At 39.0% G+C, this 22589-nt stretch overlaps 1 protein-coding gene across 2 annotated transcripts in view; it reads left to right on the forward strand.

Moving 5' to 3' along the window:
* The first annotated feature begins 1389 nt into the window (after positions 1–1389).
* Positions 1390–22589, forward strand: part of DNAJC1 (DnaJ heat shock protein family (Hsp40) member C1) — a 183107-nt gene continuing 161907 nt past the window's right edge. Inside the window, exon 1 of one of the 2 annotated variants that reach the window (XM_027559990.1) lies at positions 1390–2065. In XM_027559990.1, the coding sequence (XP_027415791.1) occupies positions 1865–2065 (201 nt within the window). In that variant the 5' untranslated portion in view covers positions 1390–1864. The remainder of the gene's footprint in view (positions 2066–22589) is intronic. The other variant, XM_027559989.1, reaches the window with a different exon arrangement.

Below are 22589 nucleotides of genomic sequence, written 5' to 3' on the forward strand. Positions count from 1 at the left end.
TTTAATAGGCTGTCTAGGTTGTTCATAGCTTTTCTTTCAAGGAGCAAGCGACTTTTAATTTCATGGCTGCAGTCACCATCTGCAGTGATTTTGGAGCCCAAGAAAATAAATCTCTCACTGTTTCCATTGTTTCCCCATCTATTTGCCATGAAGTGATGGGACTGCATGCCATGATCTTCATTTTTTGAATGTCGAGGTTTAAGCCAACTTTTTCACTTTCTTTTTTCACTTTCATCAAGAGGCTCTTTAGTTCTTCACTTTCTGCGTAAGAGGAAACACTAGATCTCTGTCCCCCTCCCCCACACTGCCACCATGTGAAGGTATAAGAAAGAAGTCCTCTGAAACCTGGAAGAGGATTCTTACCAGAACTTGACCATGCTGACACCCAGTTTGTGGTATATTGTTACAGCAGCCCTTGAAGATTAAGATACCCCTGTTCTTGTATCTTTGAAAGTTAAGCCTCACAATGAATTTAAAATAGGATTAATTCAAGCATTATATTGTATTATTTTTAAGTATTCATAACTATTTAAAAATATTTTTTAAACTCTACAGTAATAAAAGGATTTAAGTAAGATTTACCTCCTGGATACTGTTCTTCTAACCTCTGTCAAACACAACCCTTTTTACTATGAAAGTTTTATTATTATCCTATTGAGCTTAATTCAACTGGTGGGATCCAAAAGGAGAAAAAGGAGATCAAACTTTCAAAACTGCTGAAGCATCCTGAGTTATACAAGCAATTTATTTGTTTCCTTCTACTTCCTCAGCAAGAGTAGGGAGTCAGGGAGGAGAAATGTGAGAAAGCTAAGAAGAAAATAAGCTTCACACAAAAGAAAGCAAGAGTGGTGAGGGGATAAAAAGAATAGGAAGTGAGACACTGGTGGGAAAGAGAGAAGGTTTTTAGCTTAAATGTCTTTGAAAATAGACATCAATTGGAAAGGATCACCAATTGTAAATGGGCTAAGGTCGATAAGCTTCACTTACCCCTAAGATTTTGAATGTCTGTTATGCTTATTACTTTCTACCTGGTTGTCTATTTTGTAGTATTATGCCTGTAAATATTATTTCATTATTAGAAGTATACTTTTTGTCTTGGTTCAAATTTTATTTCTTCTTCACCTCTCTTAAAAGGAAACTTCAGACTGCTCACTAGATTTCCCCCTTTCAAGCCCTGCGTTCTATTCCTCCTTTATTTTGGGGGTATGGAATAATGAAATGTATGAAACAGAGGCTGTAATCAAAAATTCAGTTTTCAAATATGCTTTTAGTTTTCAATATCTGGGGGAGGATAAGAAGGTAGCTGTTTCACGGATACTTGGGACGTTCCAGATAGATGCGCAATGTCTGTAACTGTCCACGTCTCTTAATCTGTGCCAATATCCGTATGGCTCCGCGAAGCAAGTCAGTGACTGAGAAGCAGTTTGCTGAGGCCCAGGTCTGGGGCTCCGGCTACCCTACTTCCGGCCCCGCCTCCTCTCCCGCGGTTGCTAGGAGACGTTATGTCACCGGAAGCGAGGCCTGGGATAGGCTGAGGCGGGGGAAGCCTCTCCCCCACCCCTCGCCGCGCTACCTAAGCGCCGGGCTCTGGCTCGCCAGCTGTTGGTAGGCCTGGGTAAAGGGTGAGGGTCCGCGGAGGGTAGGGCCGCCCGCGGCTCCGTCCGCGCTCTCACTGGACGCAGCGTCCGCCGTCTTCCGCCGCCTCTGCCTTCTGTCCAAGACCGGCCGCTGGGCGGGAGAGTCCGGGGCGGCTGCCCGTGCTTCTGACTGACAAGCAGTGTTCCCACAGTCCGCGCTGCTCGCCACGTCCCCGGGTCTCGGCCGGCGGCTCTGCGCGGCGGCTGACCTCACCGAGCCCGGAGCGATGACAGCGCCTTGCTCCCGGCCGGCCCGGCTTCCTCCGCGCCGCCGGCCGGGACTCGTGCCGTTCCCGCCGCCGCTGCTGCTGCTCCTGCTGCTGGCGGCCGCGGGGCCGGCGCACGGCTGGGAGAGCGGAGACCTGGAGTTATTTGACTTGGTGGAGGAGGTGCAGCTCAACTTCTACCAGTTCCTCGGGGTGCAGCAGGTAAGTGGGGCCGCCCGCTCGCTCGAAGGCTGCATCTCCCGGGCAGAAACATGCGGGTCGGGGCGGAAAGGAGGGGGTGGGGCCGGCTCTGACCCGGTTTTCTCCGAGGGAGCCGGGCTCGCGGGGCAAGACTTGGTCGTCCTGGGCTCGGCTGCCGTCCTCTGTCCGATTGACCACGGTCTTCTCCTAACCTGCTTCAAAGGGAATGGCCTGCCTTCCCCAGTCCCTCACCGCCCGGCTCCCCTTCTCAAGTTCCGGTCTCTGTGACAGGCTGGACGGTGCCACCAGCCTGGGGTGGGGATACCTTCTCTTTCCTCTGCCATTCTGGGGGAGATCCTTGCAGCCTGCTGTGCTGCAGGAAGGAGGAGTGGTGGGGGTAGATCTTGTACTCTTAAACCCTTTCTCTTCCTGCCTCTCTGATTGTGGAAAGGTAGTCGTGTCTCCCTCTAAATTTTCACCTTCCCAGTTACCCTTATCCTTTTAAGAGCCTCCTTTCCTGTCTTTCCGGAAAGGTAGGAATGCCTCTTAGTTGCCGTCTGGGTTGCAGAAGTTTTTCTCGCGCTGTACTTTGTAATGTGTTTAGCCTGTTGGATTAGGCAGTTGTAGCCCCGTTTAGAAATCTGCAGGAACTTGAAGCCTCTACCGTGTTGTTCGGGGAGTCGGGGAAGGAGCCATGAAGTGCTGGGGCAGTAGAAGCACTTGGGGTGCTCCAGGAAGAGGAGCTCAGCCAGTAGCACAGGATCGTTTTCTTTTTCTTTTCGTTTCGTTTTCTTTCCTTCTTCAGCTCGACTTTTTTTTTTTTTCTGATTGCTTTCTCTCTGGGAGTGCTGAATGAGTCCTACTGAGAAGATGCCATTTCACTGGTTTAACGATTATGCGGTGAAAGAATTTGAGACCTTCTGATTGAGCCCTTCATAAAAATGCTTTGAATAGTTAGGGGGCAAAAAGGTATTAATGTTTACCCACAACTGTTATTCGGGGCACACTTGCCGTGACCAGAGGTGAAATGTACATTTCGCCCCAACACGTTATCATAGATGTGTGTGAACTGTTCAGCTTAACACCAAATGGAAATTTACTTTTCAATTCAATATAAATGAATATAAAAATGCTGTTGCTGCCGCACCCTGACTTTAACGAATTGCAATTTTGTAAGAGCTATGAAGTAGTGTAAACATTGCACACTTAAAATTCTTACATGCAAACAATTTTGTGTTGTTTGTATTCATTATTTTAATCTGGTGCCACTTACTGCTAGAGACAAAGTGTACCTTATTTCAAAGTAAATAGTGATGCAATATGTGTAAGAATCATTAGTGAAATATAACTCTGAAGACTCTTAAGAATGCCTTTAATACTGAGAATATTTTTATTAGAATTTACCAAAATTGATTACATTCTGTAGCTAGAGTCTTATGCAAAACCTATCCAAAGATTTTGAAAGATATTTTCTAGTTACTCAAGGAAACCTTTTAAGAGCCCCTTTAAGAGGATACAGAAACTTAGTAGCAGTGGTTCGAATTTTAGATTATGTGATCTAGCTTGCATGTGAAGTCTCTCAGAATTTTCATTTATAAACTCATGCAGTTAAATTTGTAAAGATGGGAAAATAAGCATAAATAATTGAGAAGATTCCATGTAGAGGTTGAATTGAGTAGAAGGATCCAGAAAATTGTTTTCATCTGTGTTTCTCTACCCAATTGTTTTGAAATTGAAAATAATGCAGAAGAAACTTTGTTTTACCTAAGCAAAGAACCTGATTGGAACAGGTTCTTTACATTGACTCCTAATTTTCTTGGAAGACTTTCAGGAGACCAAAAATTTGGTAGAGACAAATGCAGCCTGTCTTAGGTCCATAATGTGTAATTTTCAGGCCAGAGACAGCCAATCTCTCTTGACTAGCCAGACATGAAGAACCAGAGCTAAGTAGGTAGGTTACTCAGAAGTGGTGACCGCATTTAATCAGTTTGGTCGTCATTCATTCAACAGAGATTTAGTTCATGTCTACTAAATTTTAAGCACTGGGAATTGGCCAGTATATAAAATAAAACCCCTGAACTCAAATAAAACTCACGTTTTGGTAGGGGGAAACAGATAGTAAACAACCAAACAAGTAAATGTAAGTGTCAGATGCTGAGAAAAGGCCTCAGAAGGAAGTAAGGGAGTGAGCCATGTGGATAAATTCATTCAAGGAAGGCAACCAGTTAAATGCAGAGCTCTTGGAGCTTGCTTAGTATTGGAGCAGGGTATATGGTGAGGACAGCAGTAGATGATATTAGAGTCATGGCTGGTCAGGGAACAATCTTCTAGGGCTTCAAATGTTATTATAAGGACTTTGGCTATTATAAGTAACTTGGGGATGGAGTGGGGGTTTGAACAGAAGAGGTACATGATTTGACTTAAATTTCAAGGTGATCATTGAGTTGGAAATTATATGTATGTTGTTAATTATTGGATAATTGTGTAAAATATACTGAACCTGTGTGGTGCAAAGTGGTCAGATTCCAGATATAATTTGAACATAGAGTTGACAGGATTTTGCTGATTGTTTGCATGTAAGGTGCGGGGGTTGATAAGTTGAAGATAATTGGAAAGTTTTTTCTAAACCTCAGAAAGTCAATAAATATTTTGTCTAATTGCACTTGTCGCTTATGGAGATGGAGAATCTGGGAATAGAAGTAGGTATGGTTTGGGGGAAAAAATCAGTAATTGAGTTTTGGTCATGTTAAATTTGAGGCGTCTAATAAACTTTCAGGTTGAGGTGGTGTGTAGGCAGTTGGGTACCCAAGTCTGGAATTGTAAGAAGGATTTGGCCTGTAGTTAATAAATTAGGGAGTCCCTGGCACTTCGTAGGTAATTTAAAGTCACAAAACCAGGTAAGTTCACCAGGGGTGTGTGTGCTAAGTTGCTTCAGTTTGTGTCCGACACTGTGCGACCCAATGGACTGTAGCCTGCCAGACTCCTCTGTCCATGGGATTCTCCAGGCAAAAATACTGAAGCAGGTTGCCATTTCCTTCTCCAGGGGATCTTCCTGACCCCTGCAGGGATCATCTCCTGCATTGGCAGGCAGGTTCTTTGCCACTAGTGTCACCAGGGGAGTGAAGGTAAAACAAAGAGAAAAGAGGGGTCTGGGAGTTGGACCATGAGGGGAACCAACAAAGGAAATGGAGAAGGAACAGCCAGTGAAGTTGGAGGCAAACCAAGGAAAGATCGTCTTTTTCTCTTTCAGGTGGAGAAAGTATTTTAAACAGAAGAAAGCAATCAGCTGGGTTAAATGCTGATGGTAGTTCAAATAAGATGAGCTCTAGATGTTGAGTTGAACAGCGTGGAGGTCATTAGCTACCTCTTCTAAAGCTGTTTCAGTGGTGTGATGAGATCAGTAGATGTGTTGTTTGGGGTAAGGAGAGAAGGACAATTGATAGAAAAATCTTTTTGTGATCTCCATACCCCGAACTAAACGCCAGGGATGATTAGAGGCTGAATGTGGTGTCCATTTTATCCTCTTTTCCACCAGGTCTGAAGTAACTTGCTCAATCACTCCCTAAAATCTATAATTGGAATAATCAGTGTCTTTTAAGAACTTGAACCAAACCATTTACTCACTTATGACCTTGTGAAGTTAGTTGCCTCATTTTTAGGACAAATGGTATTTTCTTTATTTACTTCATAGCACACACTTAAATATTTACTGAAAGAAAAATATAAACATGGTAACTAAAATTAAACAGTAATTCACTGAAAAAGTAATTGCTTGACAGTTTTTATGTAATGGGTTATGTTTATTAATATATGACCTTTTATTGCTCTCATAAAGCGAAGGAATTCCTTTCGATGTATTCCTAGGTTTCAAATTGGTTCTAAAAGATTTCAAAGGGATTCCAGAAGTTTTTAGTGGAGGGATGTTTATAGGTGACATGCCAGAAGCTCACTATATTTTAGAATGACTTTAATTGTCCACAAGGCTTTTGTATTTGGATATTGCATCTTTTTAGAGGATACAGGGTAGAAGATTAGAGGAATGTAAGGGGGAAAAGTGTTTATATCTTTCATTAGTAATTAAAATTCTAGATCCCAAACAATATTTATATCTCCTCTAACAGCTCCTACTCCTTGGACACCTGTATTTCTTGTGGGGTCAATGGCAATTCTGCATTTTTTTTTTTTTCATTGTCTTTGGGACCATGACTTTCTTTATACTTTGTACAGGGTTCTAGCCAACAATAAGTACTCCATAGTCATTAAAAAAATCTTTGAATTGAAATTTTAACAGGCTAAGTTATCTTAAATTTTGCAGTGTTTACTTTCTGATGAAATCAGAGTACTTGGTCCCAATCATTACAGATTTCTATTCAGAGAACTAGAAAATGTGTCTCTTTCTCTTATAAATTTTTAAGTAACTGCATCCTTACATTCAGATGAACACTGAAACCTGATTAAAAGAGGAAAACTTTGAAATAGCTCAACTACCTCCACAGGAAAAAAAAATAAAAGAGGAAAACTATTAAGTGACATATGTTTACAGAATGTTGGACTTTAGGTTTTTATTCAGAATTAATCTTTTAAGCTCTTCCAGTCTGTATTTCAGATACACAGATGTGTAAATGCACAAAGTAGCAGCCTGTATTAGGGAGGGACAGTTACATTGCACTTATCCTATATATATCTCCAAGGGGAGCATCTTCCTTAAAGAAACACTGATGATCTCTTGACCCATCTCTTTAATCTTTCCATGGATGAGTGAGTTACCTTGTTGGAGGGTGATGGCCTTACCTCTGATTGGGGTGTGTCAGTCACTCAGTTGTGCCCTGCTCTTTGTGACCCCAATGGACTGTACCCACCAGACTCCTCTGTCCATGGAATTCTCCAGGCAAGAATACTGGAGTGGCTAGCCATTCTCTTCTCCAGGGGATCTTCCTGACCCAGAGATTGAACCCGGGTCTCCTGCATTGCAGGCAGATTCTTTATGGTCTGAACCACTAGGGAAGCCCTTTGATTAGGGAGAGCTAACTAATTACAAAGCTGTAAGTAACGAGGCTCATTCTCTTCTCTGCCCTAGACCAGTAAGAAAGTTATTATCTGGCCCAGACTTCTCTTGAGTGTACTGTCTCAACGCCTAGGATGGAGATGGAAGGGCAAAAATTGCTAGCAAGCCTCTTTGGCTCTCATATATAATCTCAGTTCACCAGTAGCTTTTCATCAGTAAAGGTGCTGTGTGATCTCTATTTGCCTGACCTGTGTGTTCAGGTTTTTGGGTGGGAAAAAAGTGCAGAGTCATTAAAAGGGACTTCTCAAACCCCAGTACAGTGCTTTGTAGAAATAAAGAGGAAGATTTCTTTCATAAATGAGTGGTGAACCCATACTATATCAGTTCTCTCCAGTGATTCTTGTGTTAGATTCCACTGATCTTGTGGTGTTAGTTGAATATAGTTCAGTCTGTCTCTAGTGAGTCTGTTCCCTTAGAAATCTGTCAGGTAATAATCACTCTCTGATTTTCATTGTAGAGTCCAAAATTATTAATTTGGAGAAAGATATAATACAAAATCTGGAATGGTAGATAAACTTCTAGTCATTTATATTTCTGATGTAAAGCATATCATGTCTAGAGTTAGAGCTGAATAAATATTTGTGCAGTTGTATACGTATTTGCCTCAGATTGGACTATTGTAAAATTGGTTTTTCTTATGTACACACTGTTTAGTGGAGATTGCCAGGACATACTTTATGGGGAAAAAGCAAGTCTGTTGGGAAACTCTTGCCACATAGTCTAGAGCTGATCGAACAGAAATCCTCGTTTAATTGTTTCTTTTTTCTTTTTATGCTATTCTTTTCTTTTTTTAAAAAAAGATTTATTATTTTTAAATTATTTTTGATTGCACTGGGTCTTTGCTGCTGCTCATGGGCTTTCTCTAGTTGCCGCAAGTGGGGACTACTCTTCGTTGTGGTACACAGGCTTCTCATTGTGGGGCATGGGCTCTAGGCGCATGGACTTCAGTAATTGTGGCTCATGGATTCTAGAGCATGGGCTCAGTAGTTGTGTTTCATGGGCTTAATTGCTCTGAGGCATGTGGGATCTTTTCATTCCAGTCCCAAAAAAGAGTAATGCCAAAGAATGTTTAAACTACTGTGCAGTTGCACTCACTTCACATGCTAGCAAGGTAATGCTCAAAATCCTTCAAGCCAGGCTTCAACAGTATGTGAACCAAGAAATTCCAGATGTACAAGCTGGATTTAGAAAAGGCAGAGGAACCAGAGATCAAATTGCCAACATCTACTGGATCACAGAAAAAGCTAGAGAATTCCAGAAAAATATCTGCTTCATTGATTAAAGCCTTTGACTGTGTGAATCACAACAAACTGGAAAATTCTTAAAGAGATGGGAATACCAGACCACCTTACCTGCCTCCTGAGAAACCTGTATGCAGGTCAAGAAGCAACAGTTCGAACCAGATATGAAACAATGGACTGGTTCCAAATTGGAAAAGGAGCACATCAAGGCTGTGTATTGTTAGCTTGCTTATTTAACTTATATGCAGAGTACATCTTAAAATGCTGGACTGGTGATGCACAAGCTGGAATCAGGATTGCCGGGAGAAATGTCAATAACCTCAGATATGCAGATGATACCACCCTTGTGACAGAAAGTGAAGAACTATAGAGCCTCTTGATGAAGATGAAAGAGAAGAGTGAAGAAACTGGCTTAAAACTCAACATTGAAACAATGAAGATCATGGCATCTGGTCCCGTCACTTCAGGGCAAATAGATGGGGAAACAGTGCAAACAGTGACAGACTTAATTTTCTTGGACTGCAAAATCACTGTGGACGATGACTGCAGCCATGAAATTAAAAGATGCGTGCTCCTTGGAAGAAAAGCAATGACAAACCTAGACAGTGTGTTAAACAGCAGAGACATTACTTTGTCGACAAAGGTTTGTTTAGTCAAAGCTATGGTTTTTCCAGTGGTCATGTATGGATGTGAGAGTTGGACTGTAAAGAAATCTGAGTGCTGAAGAATTGATGCTTTTGAACTGTGGTGTTGGAGAAGACTCTTCAGAGTCCCTTGGACAGCAAGGAGATCGAACCAGTCAATATTAAAGGAAATCAGCCCTCAGTATTCAGTGGATGCTAAAGTGAAAGTTGGTCAGTTGTGTTGTACTCTTTGGGACCCCATGGACTATTCAGTCCATGGAATTCTCCAGCTGAAGCTCCAGGATTTTGGCCACCTGATGTGAAGCGCTGACTCACTGGAAAAGACCCTGATGCTGGAAAAGATTGAAAACAGGAAGTGGAGGGGCAACAGAGGACGAGATGGATGGATGGCATTACCAACTCAATGGACTTGAGTTTGAGCAAACTCTGGGAGATGGTGAAAGACAGGGAAGCTTGGCTTGGTGCAGTTCAGGGGTTGCAAAGAGTCGGACACAACTGAGGGACTGAACAACCACCGCATGTCGGATCTTCCCAGACCAGGGACCATGTCCCCTACACTGGCAGGAGGATTACTAAGCACTAGACCACCAAGGAAGTTCTTTCCCCTCACCTTTACACTAATTATGAGAACAATCCTAAAATAGTTTGTCTTTTATTTAGCCACATCACTCAGCACGTGGGCTCTTAGTTCCCTGAGCAGGAGGGAAACCCAGGCCTCCTGCCCTAGAAACTTAAAATCTTAACCACTGGACTACCAGGGAAGTCCCAGTTTGTCTTTTATTACTCATAGACACACCCTAAGCTGAACAGGGAAATTGGAATTGTCCTTTATTGCAATTATTCATAGAGATAGATTCTAAAATCTTTTCATAAAAGTCACCACCTTACCCAGTGATTGGTGTGATGTGAATTGTAACATCATATGTTTTATTAATTGTTGGGACTGATACACAGGGGGCTTCCCTGGTGGCTCAGAGGATAAAGCGTCTGCCTGCAATACAGGAGACCCGGGTTTGATCCCTGGGTTGGGAAGATCCCCTGGAGAAGGAAATGGCAACCCACTCCAGTATTCTTGCCTGGAGAATCCCGTGGACAGAGGAGCCTGGCGGGCTACAGTCCACGGGGTCGCAAACAGCCGGACACGACTGAGTGACTTCACTTCTTTCTTTTCACTTTATTGCTATTATTCATAGAGATAGATTCTAAAATCTTTTCATAAAAGTCACCACCTTACCCAGTGATTGGTGTGATGTGAATTGCAACATTGTATGTTTTATTCATTGTTGGGAATGATATGCAGGATGGGATAGAGGTGAGGGTAGATACTTGATTGCCCAGAGGAGAACTTCTGTGGCAGTTGTAAGTAACACCAGGTGATAAAATCCTAGTGTCTGTATTAAGCCTGGTCTCAGCTCTATGTTTTCTATCAATGAACTACGTACTCTGCAGACTGCTACTATATGGTCTTGGGAATCTTTTTCTAAGTCAGGCCTTACTGGGTCTATTTGAACAATGATGACATTAATTAATTTCACCCAGAATTAAAAACACCTCCAAAGCTTTTCTTGTATAGAGGTGTGCAGAGATGGAAGTAAAGGAGTTGAAGTGGAAAGAGACTTCTGATTCGGTGAAGCAAGACCCCATACCCTTTTATAATGAATCCATAGTCCTTTCTTTATTTTCATCAAAACACTTCCTTGTGAAAGATGGGTCCTGCACTAATGGATGTAAAATATGATTATGTTTTAAGTAACATCATAGTATGCCATTTTAAGAGCTAAATTTTTTTAAATATAAATTCAGTAAATTTATATTTACTGAAATTTTTGTGTAATCGTGTCTGTAGGATTTAATTAGAAATTTAATCTAAAATTTGTGTCTCATTCTCAATACTACATTAAATAAGGTTAGGACTCATTCACTTAACATTTCTGATTACCAACATCCAGCAACTGGAATCTTGTATGTAATCAGACATGTTGCAAAAGCAAGGGCATGCCGCAGTCAACATTTCTGTTTAGAGAGAATATACGCATAAAACAATGTGCTTCATTATCAGGCAGACTCCTATTTTAGTGCCAGTGAGGCAGTGGGCATAAACTTATGTGCAACTACACAGTCAGCTAATAGAATTTCAGTTAAATATTAAAAGAGTCTAAGATCAAGAATTAAATAAAGGACACGTCATGGTATCAGATCAGATCAGTCGCTCAGTCACGTCCGACTCTTTGCGACCCCACGAATCGCAGCACGCCAGGCCTCCCTGTCCATCACCAACTCCTGGAGTTCACTGAGACTCACATCCATCAAGTCAGTGATGCCATCCAGCCATCTCATCCTCTGTCGTCCCCTTCTCCTCCTGCCCCCAGTCCCTCCCAGCATCAGAGTCTTTTCCAATGAGTCAACTCTTCGCATGAGGTGGCCAAAGTACTGGAGTTTCAGCTTTAGCATCATTCCTTCCAAAGAACACCCAGGGCTGATCTCCTTCAGAATGGACTGGTTGCATCTCCTTGCAGTCCAAGGGATTCTCAAGAGTCTTCTCCAACACCACAGTTCAAAAGCATCAATTCTTTGGCTCTCAGCCTTCTTCACAGTCCAACTCTCACATCCATACATGACCACAGGAAAAACCATAGCCTTGACTAGACGAACCTTTGTTGGCAAAGTAATGTCTCTGCTTTTGAATATGCTATCTAGGTTTGTCATAACTTTCCTTCCAAGGAGTAAGCGTCTTTTAATTTCATGGCTGCAGTCACCATCTGTAGTGACGTCATGGTATAAGCAGCAGTATTAAAATGGAAAAGAAGCAGTACTAAATAATGCTGCTGAGGGCAAACACTAGAATTCTAAAAGGGTGTAATTTTTTAATTTTAGTTAAAAAAATTCTGGAATACATGCCACTCCTGGTTATAGAAAACACAAGAATTTTCTACCTGAGACCCCACTGCGATGTGTAGTGAGCAGTTGTCAAAATGAGTTGAAACCAGAATAATTTTTGTTGTCGTTTATTGGGACCATCTAAACAGACCATAGAAAAATCCTAGGGTTCATATACATGCCTGCTAAGGAGGGTAGATACTTCATATTCTAGCCAATACTTAAGGACTTCATACCATTAAAATGGATCAGGTTAAGAACGCTATCCCATGACCAATTACAAAGAAGCCTCTGACTTTTTGGGAATGAAAAAAAAAAATTAAAACTTATTAGCAGTTATTTTTAGCTCCCAACTTTTAGTTAACAGATACAAGATTAGTGTTTAGGTTCTTCTCTGACTTAGAGTAGTGTTTTGTGTTAACACTGGTGAATAAATTTGATTTAAGGAAGTGACTATATGTATGTATAATATAGGGCGACTGGAAATTGTTGCTTGTACTTAAGTATGTCATAATGTTCAGATGATTGTCACGCTGTGCAGTTCTACGGTAGTTCCACAGAGTTAGTGTGACTTTTTGTATTATACCTTTGGAAGTATATAAGGTTTAACTCAGAGTTAATTAGATCTGGAAATCAGTTTTTGTGGAAAGCTTCACAGGCTTTCAACAGTGCTGCCACTTCCCAAAACATTGTTGAAACTTATTTTGAATTGCTTTCAAAGCCTGTAACATATTTGGCAGTGTCTTCATTAACAGTGCATCTTTAAGATGAATTTGACTTTTGCCTATGGCTAATAGTCATTTGGAGCCAAACTTGGTGACTAAGTTGGGTTAACAAGCTGGGGTAAGTACCCTTTAGATTGATAAAGAGATCTGAAAATAAATTTCCAGTAAGGCTCATAAACTGTTTTGAGGACTGTTGTCAAAGAAGAATTCCAGGGAAGTTTGGAGGGGTATCAACGTGAAGTATTGGGTTGACTAAAAAGTTCGCTTGGGTTTTTCTGTATGATCTTAAAACCCAAACGAACTTTTTGCCCAACCCAATAAATATGTTGCCTTACAAAGTAGCAGAATGTATTCCAGTAAATGGCTTTTGGAGTACTTATTACTTGGCGGGTAGCAAATTTTTAAAAGAATTCTTACCCATTGGAGAAAAATACGTAAATAAAAATTAATTTAACTTTAGAGGTGGGAAAATATTGAGCTTAAACTATTCTAATTATCTGCCTGCTGTTAATATTTAAAATAAGGGTCATAAAAGTACTCATTATATTTATCTAATAATGCTAGTGAAGGCTGGAGTGGCAGAGGAGCCAGTATAAATGTTAGGGATAGAGACAGTAAGTGAGAATATCACTGAAGGAGAAATAAGACATATACAGAGAGAGGGAAATGTACATGGGAAAAAAAACATCAGTATAAATACTCTGATGGAGTAATATCTCCATCTTGTGGCCTTTTTCGTATATTGTTGTTAAAAATGTTGAGGGGTTGTATTTTCACAACTGTAGGCATAAGTAAGAATAAAATATAAGTCAGATGAAAACAAAGTATGGGTCAGAGATATTTTGCAGTGTTTTGCGAGGCCCTTTGAGCCCAGGCCTCCTGGTGATGTGCAGTAAGCCCGTGTCTTCGGACATTGATGCCCTCCCTGGAGCAGCCATAAGTTAACTTGAGTGTCTTTCAAATGTAATTTTCTTTGAAATGCCATGGTATGGAAAAGGTTGGAAGAGCACTGTGAAGGCAGGCAATTACAGTGTTTTTCTTCTATGGAAAATTTATAAGCCTGTGTATATATATATATGTGTGTATACATATAAACGTAAAATTGTCCTATGTAATTACTCTCATCAAGATCTTTGCTCTATTAAAGATCGTTGTTCAGCTGTTTAGAACCAAAAGCATTACTTAACATATTGGTACAAGAATCCAGATTTAAAAGACATCATTGAATTAGTGTCTTTTCGTTACTTGGTTACTTACTCTGTATGGTGGAATGACCATTAAGCATACCCAGTTTGTAGTAACTCAGAGGAATAGTTTAATGATTTGTAACAATCTTCTGTGTGAAGAGGATACACATGTCTTTGGAATGTATAAATACACAAACTCTGAGTAGACTGAAGTAATATTTTGAGATAAGGAAGTATTTTACTTACAAATCCTGACTGACATATATTTCAGGTTTTAGACAGATGACATTCATTTTAAAGTCGTTGATGTCTTAGAGCACTGTTCAATACATAACACACAAGCCACATGTATAACTTAAAATTTTCTAAAAGCCACATTTAAAAAGTAAAAAACAGGTAAAATTAATCTTAATATATTTTACTTAATCTCATGTATCAAAAATTTTTGAACATGTGTTCACATTTTTTTAATTATTGAGACATTTTACACTTTGGCTTTTTTATTAAGACATCAAAATTTGGTATATATTTTCACTTTACACTGCTTAGCACACTTCAATTTGAATATTTAATTTTGATTGAAAATACTTAATCTGTATTGAGATTTCATAGAATGTGCAGCTAACAAGTAGATTCATGTACTCAGGCTCTTCCAAACATACTTTAAAAAGCTTTACAGTAACTGAAGCAAATGACATTAAAAAAATTTAAATATAAGTGACTCAAATAAAAAATTTGATTTCTGATTTACACTAACACATTTCAAGTGTTCAAATATGGCTAATGACTACCACATTGGAGATCACAGCCTTAGAGAATGAACGTTTCTGTGTTGTATATACCTACATATTTTTGGATAAAATCACTGATTGCTGTTTCCATTTTGTCAGGGACATCATTTGTGAGTTTTGTTTTTGTGTTTTAACTCATGGTAGTTGTTGTTTTGCTTTGTTTTTAGATTGTTCCAGTTGTGCTAGATATCATCTTCCTGTTCTGTCCGATTTACCCGTTCTTCTCTTTGGCCTGTAGAGGCTGTTAGTATAGTCTGTGCTGCTCTTCTCGGGACAGGGGGTTCAGAAGGTCACGCATAGAGGTCTGTTTGCTGAGGGTGTTTTCAGTAATCAGCTTCATTCAAATTGGTCATTTACTTTTGCTGACTTGCCTGTTACATTTTGTAATTTTTTAAAGTATTATTAAGTTAATATGTTAGGTCTTTAATGACACTCTGACCAGGAAATCACCAGTGTTCCTACTTTGTAATTTTAACTTTGAGGTTGCCTGGTCTCCCTAGTTACTCTGAAACTCACCCATCAAATACATTATTAGCTATGAAATATTCAGTACATTCTCTACTGTCAGCTATTTTGATTATTATAATATCTTTCATTAAATAATTTAAAAAGGGATTTCCAGATGCAGTTCTGTTTGTGCCATTCTTTTTGCTCTTTATACTATCAATTAGGGATTCCAAAGGCATTCATGTCCACTGGCCAGCCGCCTTTGCCACCACCACATAGCTCCTAAACATACTGCTTTATTTTGGACTGATTAACTAATTGCTGATCCTTTCCCCTTTTCCTTGGTAATTTCATAAACAAGTAAGGAAAGGAAGTAGATTATTGTATTAGTGGTTCTTATACGTGGCTATTATTGTTTTAAATAGTCCTGGCATAGGAAAGAAATTGCATTGGAGTCAGAGATACTAAAAACTCTATGCTAAGGGGAAAAACAAAAATTAAAGAACCTATATAAAATCCTGAAGTTAAAAGAGACCTCAGCAATATCTAACCTATTTCTTCATGTAGCAGTCTCTTTCTGTAGCTCTCCGAGAAGATGATCATCCATTCTGTTTTATTTATGGCTAACAATGGTGGGAGGGATTATGAAACAACCTGTTAAGTTTTTGATGAAAGTACTCAACAGAAATTTTATTATGTAAAGCCCAAAATCATAATTCTTACACCCACCTTCAACTTTATTTACTGTCTTCTTTTGGAGTACCCCTGAATACATATATATATTTCCTCTAAGTTCTTTTCTTTAATGCCTTAAAATAAAATGCACAAGAGAAATAATTACCTTTGATTCTCTCCACAACAGTAATTTAAAAAAAAATGAACAAACCACGGTTCTTTGTATAGCATTTATACCTCAATAAAGTTGGGTTTTTGTTTTGCTTTGTTTTTTAAATACAGGCAAGCTGAGAAGCCTACTTGATTTCATAATCTTTAGGTATGTTTTAAATCTACCCTGGAGAAGACCCGAGCCACTGTTGTTCCAGTTGTCTTGGAACTACACCAAGCGTGATTTGAGGTTACTGTAAATAATTCTCTGGGCTCATCAAAGTCAGCAACAGGAAATTTCTGAACGTTGTAAACATAAGATGGCTTCAGGTGTGCCCGCTCTGATATTGTGGACCACAGGGTTAGTTTAGTTGTGCCAGAAGTCTCACAGTGAGACCGTGCGTACACCTGTGCAGGTTATGTGTCTGCGTCAAACCTATCAAGACATAAAGATGTTTTAGACTGAGGTTTTTATGAAGAATGACACACAGATAATTAAACTGAATAGGAAATAATTTCTCTTTCATAATTAAAATGTTGTATTTAGGTAGAATTTTAGTTTTCAGGTCTATCCTGAGTAGGTGTTTCTCTCTCCTTTCTATTCACCTGTCCTCCCTAGAGGCTCTGTAGTGGCTTTTACTTCTTTCCCTGAGATACCTAGACAAGCCTCAGGTCTTACATAGGCAGCTTAGGGCTCCCTCCTGAGGCCATTGCAGATCCAGATACCAAGCCTGCAGATTGCTTGGCCTGGTTTGAGCTGTTGTGCAGAAACTGTGGTCTCTTAATATCTCAGATACATAATATTTTATGAGCTGCAGCTTCAGACGGTGGCTTTCTCAACTTTTTACACCTTTTTCCACAAGCGGTGGAGTCCCACTGCACCCCTTGGTTTCCGGCATCATCCTGGCTCTGACCCCAGGCCTTTTGTAGAAGTACTTTCACCCCTCATTGCTCTGTGGAACACAGAGTTTTCACTTCTGCCTACTTCACAGGTGTGGAGTCCAGGCTGTTAGCTTAAGCTCTGTTTGTGGCTACAGGTTTCCATTAGTTTTTGTCTACAGAGATACTTGACTAGTTTTGATCATGGCTGTATGGTTAAGATTTTCTCTTCGTTTCATCTAGATACATATTCAGAGTAGGGTTTAGGAGGAGATCCCTCAAGTATTTGCAGTGCTACTTTGACTCCTGAATATTTTTAAAGCTGCACTTCTTTTAAAATTATTACTATTTTTAATGCCATTTTCCTTTTACCTAAGAGCCTTTTACCACTTGTCATCCAGAAATATAGTCAGGCCTATTATTCACAGCAGTATAAGAGCTGTTAGTTAGGCATTAAAAGGAACAGTAAATCATTCAGTTGTGTCCCTCTTTGTTCACTATTCCTAAGCTTGATCCAAGTCTGGGTGCTAAAACAGGCAAGTAACATTTCTAAAATAATCAGATACGACAGGTTTGAATATGGTAATAAGTAGGTCCGTTTCTTCAGAGTGATGTACATGGCCCTGTTACTGGAAATGTTTGGAGGAGAGTCCTGAGCTCTGTCTTGAATCTAGTTAGATTCAACTGTGCCAGGTGGGGAAATAGTTATTGAAACTCAGGTACATGTCAGAAAAACCACTTCTGGAGGAAATGAATGGTTCTGAAGATATATACAGGTAATTTTATTTTTGATGATTTAAATATATTCCAATCTCATACCTCTTAAAAAGACTGTCTTTTTCTGGATGTGAATACTATTATGTTCTCTTGTGGTCTTCAAAATGCACAAAACAAAAAATAGGACAGTGAGGGTTAATCTCACTGAAAACATTTTTGTAACCAACTTGGTGGACAGTACTAAAATCAAAGAGTTTCAGTGGATGTTAGCTTCATGCAGCATATTTCAAATAGAGTGTTCTTACCTGTATGAGGAGTTGTTCTTTAAATAGGTTTTATTACTTTTTTTAATGTAAAAGTAAAGAAAAGGGAAATTTTAAAAATCCAAAGAAAACCACTTTTTGATGTTTTTAATTATATATCATTTCAAATGTTTTTCCTCATATATGTATATTTTTTTTTACCTCAGTAACTGCTCATACTATTGACTGCCTAAAATTTCTTCCACCTCCAAAAGTACTCTATATGAGTACTTTTATATGAGTAGAGCATGCTAGCTGCTTTTTAAAAGATTGTGCATAACCTAAATATGCATAACCTAAAATTCACCATTTTAATCCTTTTTTAAGGATTGGCATTAAGGAGATTCACAGTGTTACACAACCATCCTCACTATTGATTCCTAGAACTTTTTCATCATCTCAAATAGAAACTATATCTATTTTCTAAAAATGACTTAACCCATTCCCTCTTCTCTCAGGCCCTAGTAACCTCTGATCTATTTTCTGTCTCTAAGAACTTACCTTTTCCAAATATCTCATATAAGTGGAGTCATACAATATTTATTCTTCTGTGTCTGGCTTGTTTCATTTAGTCTTCAAGGTTAATCCATGTTGTAGAATGTCCCTGAATCATATTTCTTTTTATGACTGAATACTGTTCCATTGAATATATACATCACATTTTGTGGAATATATACATTGATTTGTTGATAAACTTGCTTCCACCTGTGGCTAATGTAAATACAGTTGACCCTTGAACAACGTGGGTCTGAACTACCAAAGTTCATTTATGGATGCTTTTCATTAGTAAATAGTATAATATTACATGATCAAACAATTGATTGAATCTGCCAATGTGGGGGCTGAGTATAAGTTGTATATAGATTTTTAACTGCTCAGAGCATCCATGCCCCTAAACACACACCTCCCCCAACCCCACCAAACATTGTTCAAGGGTCAACTGTAATGCCACCTTCAACACTGGTGAATAAGTATTTGAGCCCTTGCTTTTAATTCTTTTGGGATATACCTGGAAGTAGAATTACAGGATCATATGGTATTCTATATTTGACTTCTTGAGGAGTTGCCAAACTCTCCCACCATAGCTGCATCATTTTCCATGCCCACAAGCAATGAAGAAAGGTTCTAATTTTCTCCAGAGTATCACCAGCATTTATTTTTTTATCTATTGATAATAGTCTTCATAATGGATAAGAAGTGGTATCCTTTTCTCTAAATGATTGATGATGTTGAATATCTTTTCATATGCTTGTTGACTGTATGTATATGTTCCTTGGAGAAAAGTGTATTCAAATAATTGGCCCATTTTGGGGGGACTGTATTTTTGTTGAGTTATGGGAGTTGTGGACATATCTTGGGTATTAATCCTTTGTCAGGTACATGATTTGTGAACAGGGATTTTTTTTACTCTCTTGATAGTGTACTTTGATGCACAAAACTTTTAAATTTTGATGAAGTCCAAATTTATCTTTTTTCTCTTTTGTTCCCTGTGTTTTTGGTGTCATGTCCAAGAAGTAATTGCCAGATCCCACTTCAAAAAGTTTTGCAATGTTAGCTCTTACCTTTAAACCTTTGATCCCATTTTGAGTTAATTTTTGTGTATGCTGTAATATAAGGGTCCAGCTTCATTCTTTTGCACCTATTTTTCTGCTTCCTGCTTAACTGTATATATTATCTTATTTAATCTTTAAAACAATTCTGTCAAGTTAGATATTTAATCAGTGAGGAAATGGAATTTCAAAGACTTCCCCAAAACTAATCATTGATGGAGTTAGGATTTACACTCTTATCTTTTAGGTTCAAAAATTATAGCCATTATTCTGTATCATTTCTTACTGTTGAAATGCTATCTCTTCTTTAAAATCTAGCCTAAATTTAATCCCTTTATTAAGATTTTCCCTACTCTTCCAATCAAATATGACCACTCCATGGCAGATTTTTGTATAGACTCTTAATTTGTAATAGTACACTGTGAATGGTATGTATTTAGTGCATGGTGAGTGAGTTTTAGAATTGTGCTTCAAAATAACCTAACTGGTACCCTTACACATAAAATATGAGCAGAAACGAAAAGGGTGGAAATAATCACAGAAAAAGGTAATTCAGTATTTTCCTTTTAAAAATCAATTGCACAAGTATAAAATGGGAAGATCTAATTTGTCTCTAGTAAAGATAAATGCTGAAGTTTTAGTTGATTGCAAACAGGCATCAGGCCAACAGTATTATGCATCTGCTTTTAAAAACCAGTTCTAGGTTGCATTAACATACATACTTGATCATACAAAGTGAGAAATATAAAGCAATCTAAAACAATATATTATGTACCTTCCTGGTAATAAATGGAGCTTTTTAAAAGTGGAGCTATAGTATAGTAGGAGTTCTGGGCATCTTGTCCAATGAAGAACATATTGAATGTGAAAAAGAAAGGCTAAGGGGGTGTATGATCTCTGACTTTGAATATTAGAATTAAGAGATACATAAACTGTTGACTTATGATCTTTCATTTTGGAATAATTTTACACTTAATGAAAAAGTGGCAAAATAATGCAAAGAGTTCCCTTATACCCTTCTGCTAATTTCCCCAAATGTCTTACATAATAAAATGATCAAAATCAGGAAATTAAGATCGATACAGTATTGTTATAGAATCTGCCTGCAATGCAGGAGACCCCAGTTTGATTCCTGAGCCAGGAAGATCTGCTGGAGAAGGGATAGGCTACCCACTCCAGTATTCTTGGGCTTCCCTTGTGGCTCAACTGGTAAAGAATCCACCTGCAATGTGGGAGACTTGGGTTTGGTCCCTGGGTTGGGAAGATCCCTGGAGAAAGGAAAGGCTACCCACTCCACGATTCTGGTCTGGAGAATTCCATGGCCTGTATAGGGGTCACAAAGAGTTGGGCATGACTGAGCAACTTTCACTTTGACAGTATTGTTAACTAATATCATAATCTTATTCAGATTTCATCAGTTGTCCTACTAGCATCTTTTTTTCTGGTCCTGAGTCGTAACATTTTGTTCTTATCTCATTGATATTCTGAACTCTGGGACAGTTCCTTAGTCTTTGTTGTTCTTAACTTTGATACTTGTCAAGAGTATTGGATTAGTTATGTTTTAGAATGTCCCTCAATTTGTTGTTGTTTAGTCGCTGTGTTGTGTCCAACTCTTTATGCCCCCCTGGATTGTAGCCTGCCAGGCTCCTCTGTCTGTGGGATTTCCCAGGCAAGAATAATGGAGTGGTTTGCCATTTCCTTCTCCAGGGCATCTTTCCCACCCAGGGATCAAACCCACTTGGCAGGCAGTTTCTTTACCACTGAGTCACCAGAGAAACCCATCCCTCAATTTGGGTTTGTCTAATGTTTTTCCTTAACTAAACTCAGGTTATGCATGTTTTGCATGAATTCTATGGAAGTGACGTTGTACCCTTTTCAGTGGAACTTATCACCAGGCCTATGATGTCACATTACAGATGAGCTTCACTTTGATTTCTTGGTTATGTGTGCCAAATTTTTTCATCGTAAGGCTATTAGATTGGTACAAAAGTAGTTGCAGTTTTGGACCATGAATTTTATATCATTATAACTAGGCTTAAACACATCTTTATTAATCAAAATAGGAACCATTACAATCAACACATTTTTGCCAGTGAGAAATGTTTCTTCCTGTAGCGTAAAAATCCATGCTTCAGCATTTGACAAACTCTTGGAAGCATTTTCTTTGCAAAAAGTTGTTGAGATGCTTGAAGAAGTGGTTGGCGAGAAGTCAGGTGAATATGGCAGATGAGGCAAAACTTTGTAGCCCAATTCGTTTAACTTTTGAAGTGTTGGTGTGACATGTGGTCCAACATCATGGAGAAAAATTGGGCCCTTTCTGTTGACCAATGCTGGCTGCAGATATTGTGGTTTTCAGTGCATCTCATCAATTTGCTGAGCATACTTCTCAGATGTAATGGTTTCAGTGGGATTCAGAAAGTTGCAGTGGATCAGGCAGGCAGCAGACTATCAAACAGTGACCATGACCTTTTTCTGATGCATGTTTGGCTTTTGGAAGTGCTTTGGAGCTGCTTCTTAGTGCAGCCACCGAGCTGGTCATTGCCAATTGTCATATAAAATCCACTTTTCGCTGCATGTCACAATCTGATCAAGAAATGGTTCATTGTTGTGTAGAATTAAGAGAAGATGACACTTCAAAATGACAATTTTTTTTGATTTTCAGTCAGCCCATGAGGCACCCACTTACAGAGTTTTTTCACCTTTCCAATTTGCTTTAAATGCCGAGTGACCATAGAATGGCTGATGTTGAGTTCTTTGGCAACTTCTCAGCTACGATGATTGCTCTCAATTGTCATTGTCTACTTCCAGTGGCCAGCCACTACTCCTCATCTTTGAGGCTCTCATCTCCTTTGCAAAAATTCTTGAACCATCAGTGCAGTGAACCTTGGTTAGCGGTTCCTGGGCCAAGTGAATTGTTGATGTTGCAAGTTGTCTCTACTGCTTTACGACCCATTTTGAACTTGAATAAAAAATTGCTCAAATTTGTTTTTGTCAAACATCATTTCTATAGTCTAAAATAAATATAAAATACACAGCAAGTAATAAGTAATTAACAAAACAAATCGAGAAATGTACATTAAAATGATGTTTAACATAGCCACATTTATTTAAGACTGTATTCCAATATTGACTGACAAAGTTCAACAGTGTAAAACAGCAATTACTTTTGCACCAACTTAGTACTATTTTCCCTTTATTATTTTTCTTGTGGGAAAATACTTAAAGATTATGCAGATATCTTATTTCTCATCATTCTTTTGCCCAGTAATTTTAGCATCCATTGATGATTCTTGCC

Source organism: Bos indicus x Bos taurus, chromosome 13 (assembly GCF_003369695.1).
Source record: "Bos indicus x Bos taurus breed Angus x Brahman F1 hybrid chromosome 13, Bos_hybrid_MaternalHap_v2.0, whole genome shotgun sequence".
NCBI lineage: Eukaryota > Metazoa > Chordata > Mammalia > Artiodactyla > Bovidae > Bos > Bos indicus x Bos taurus.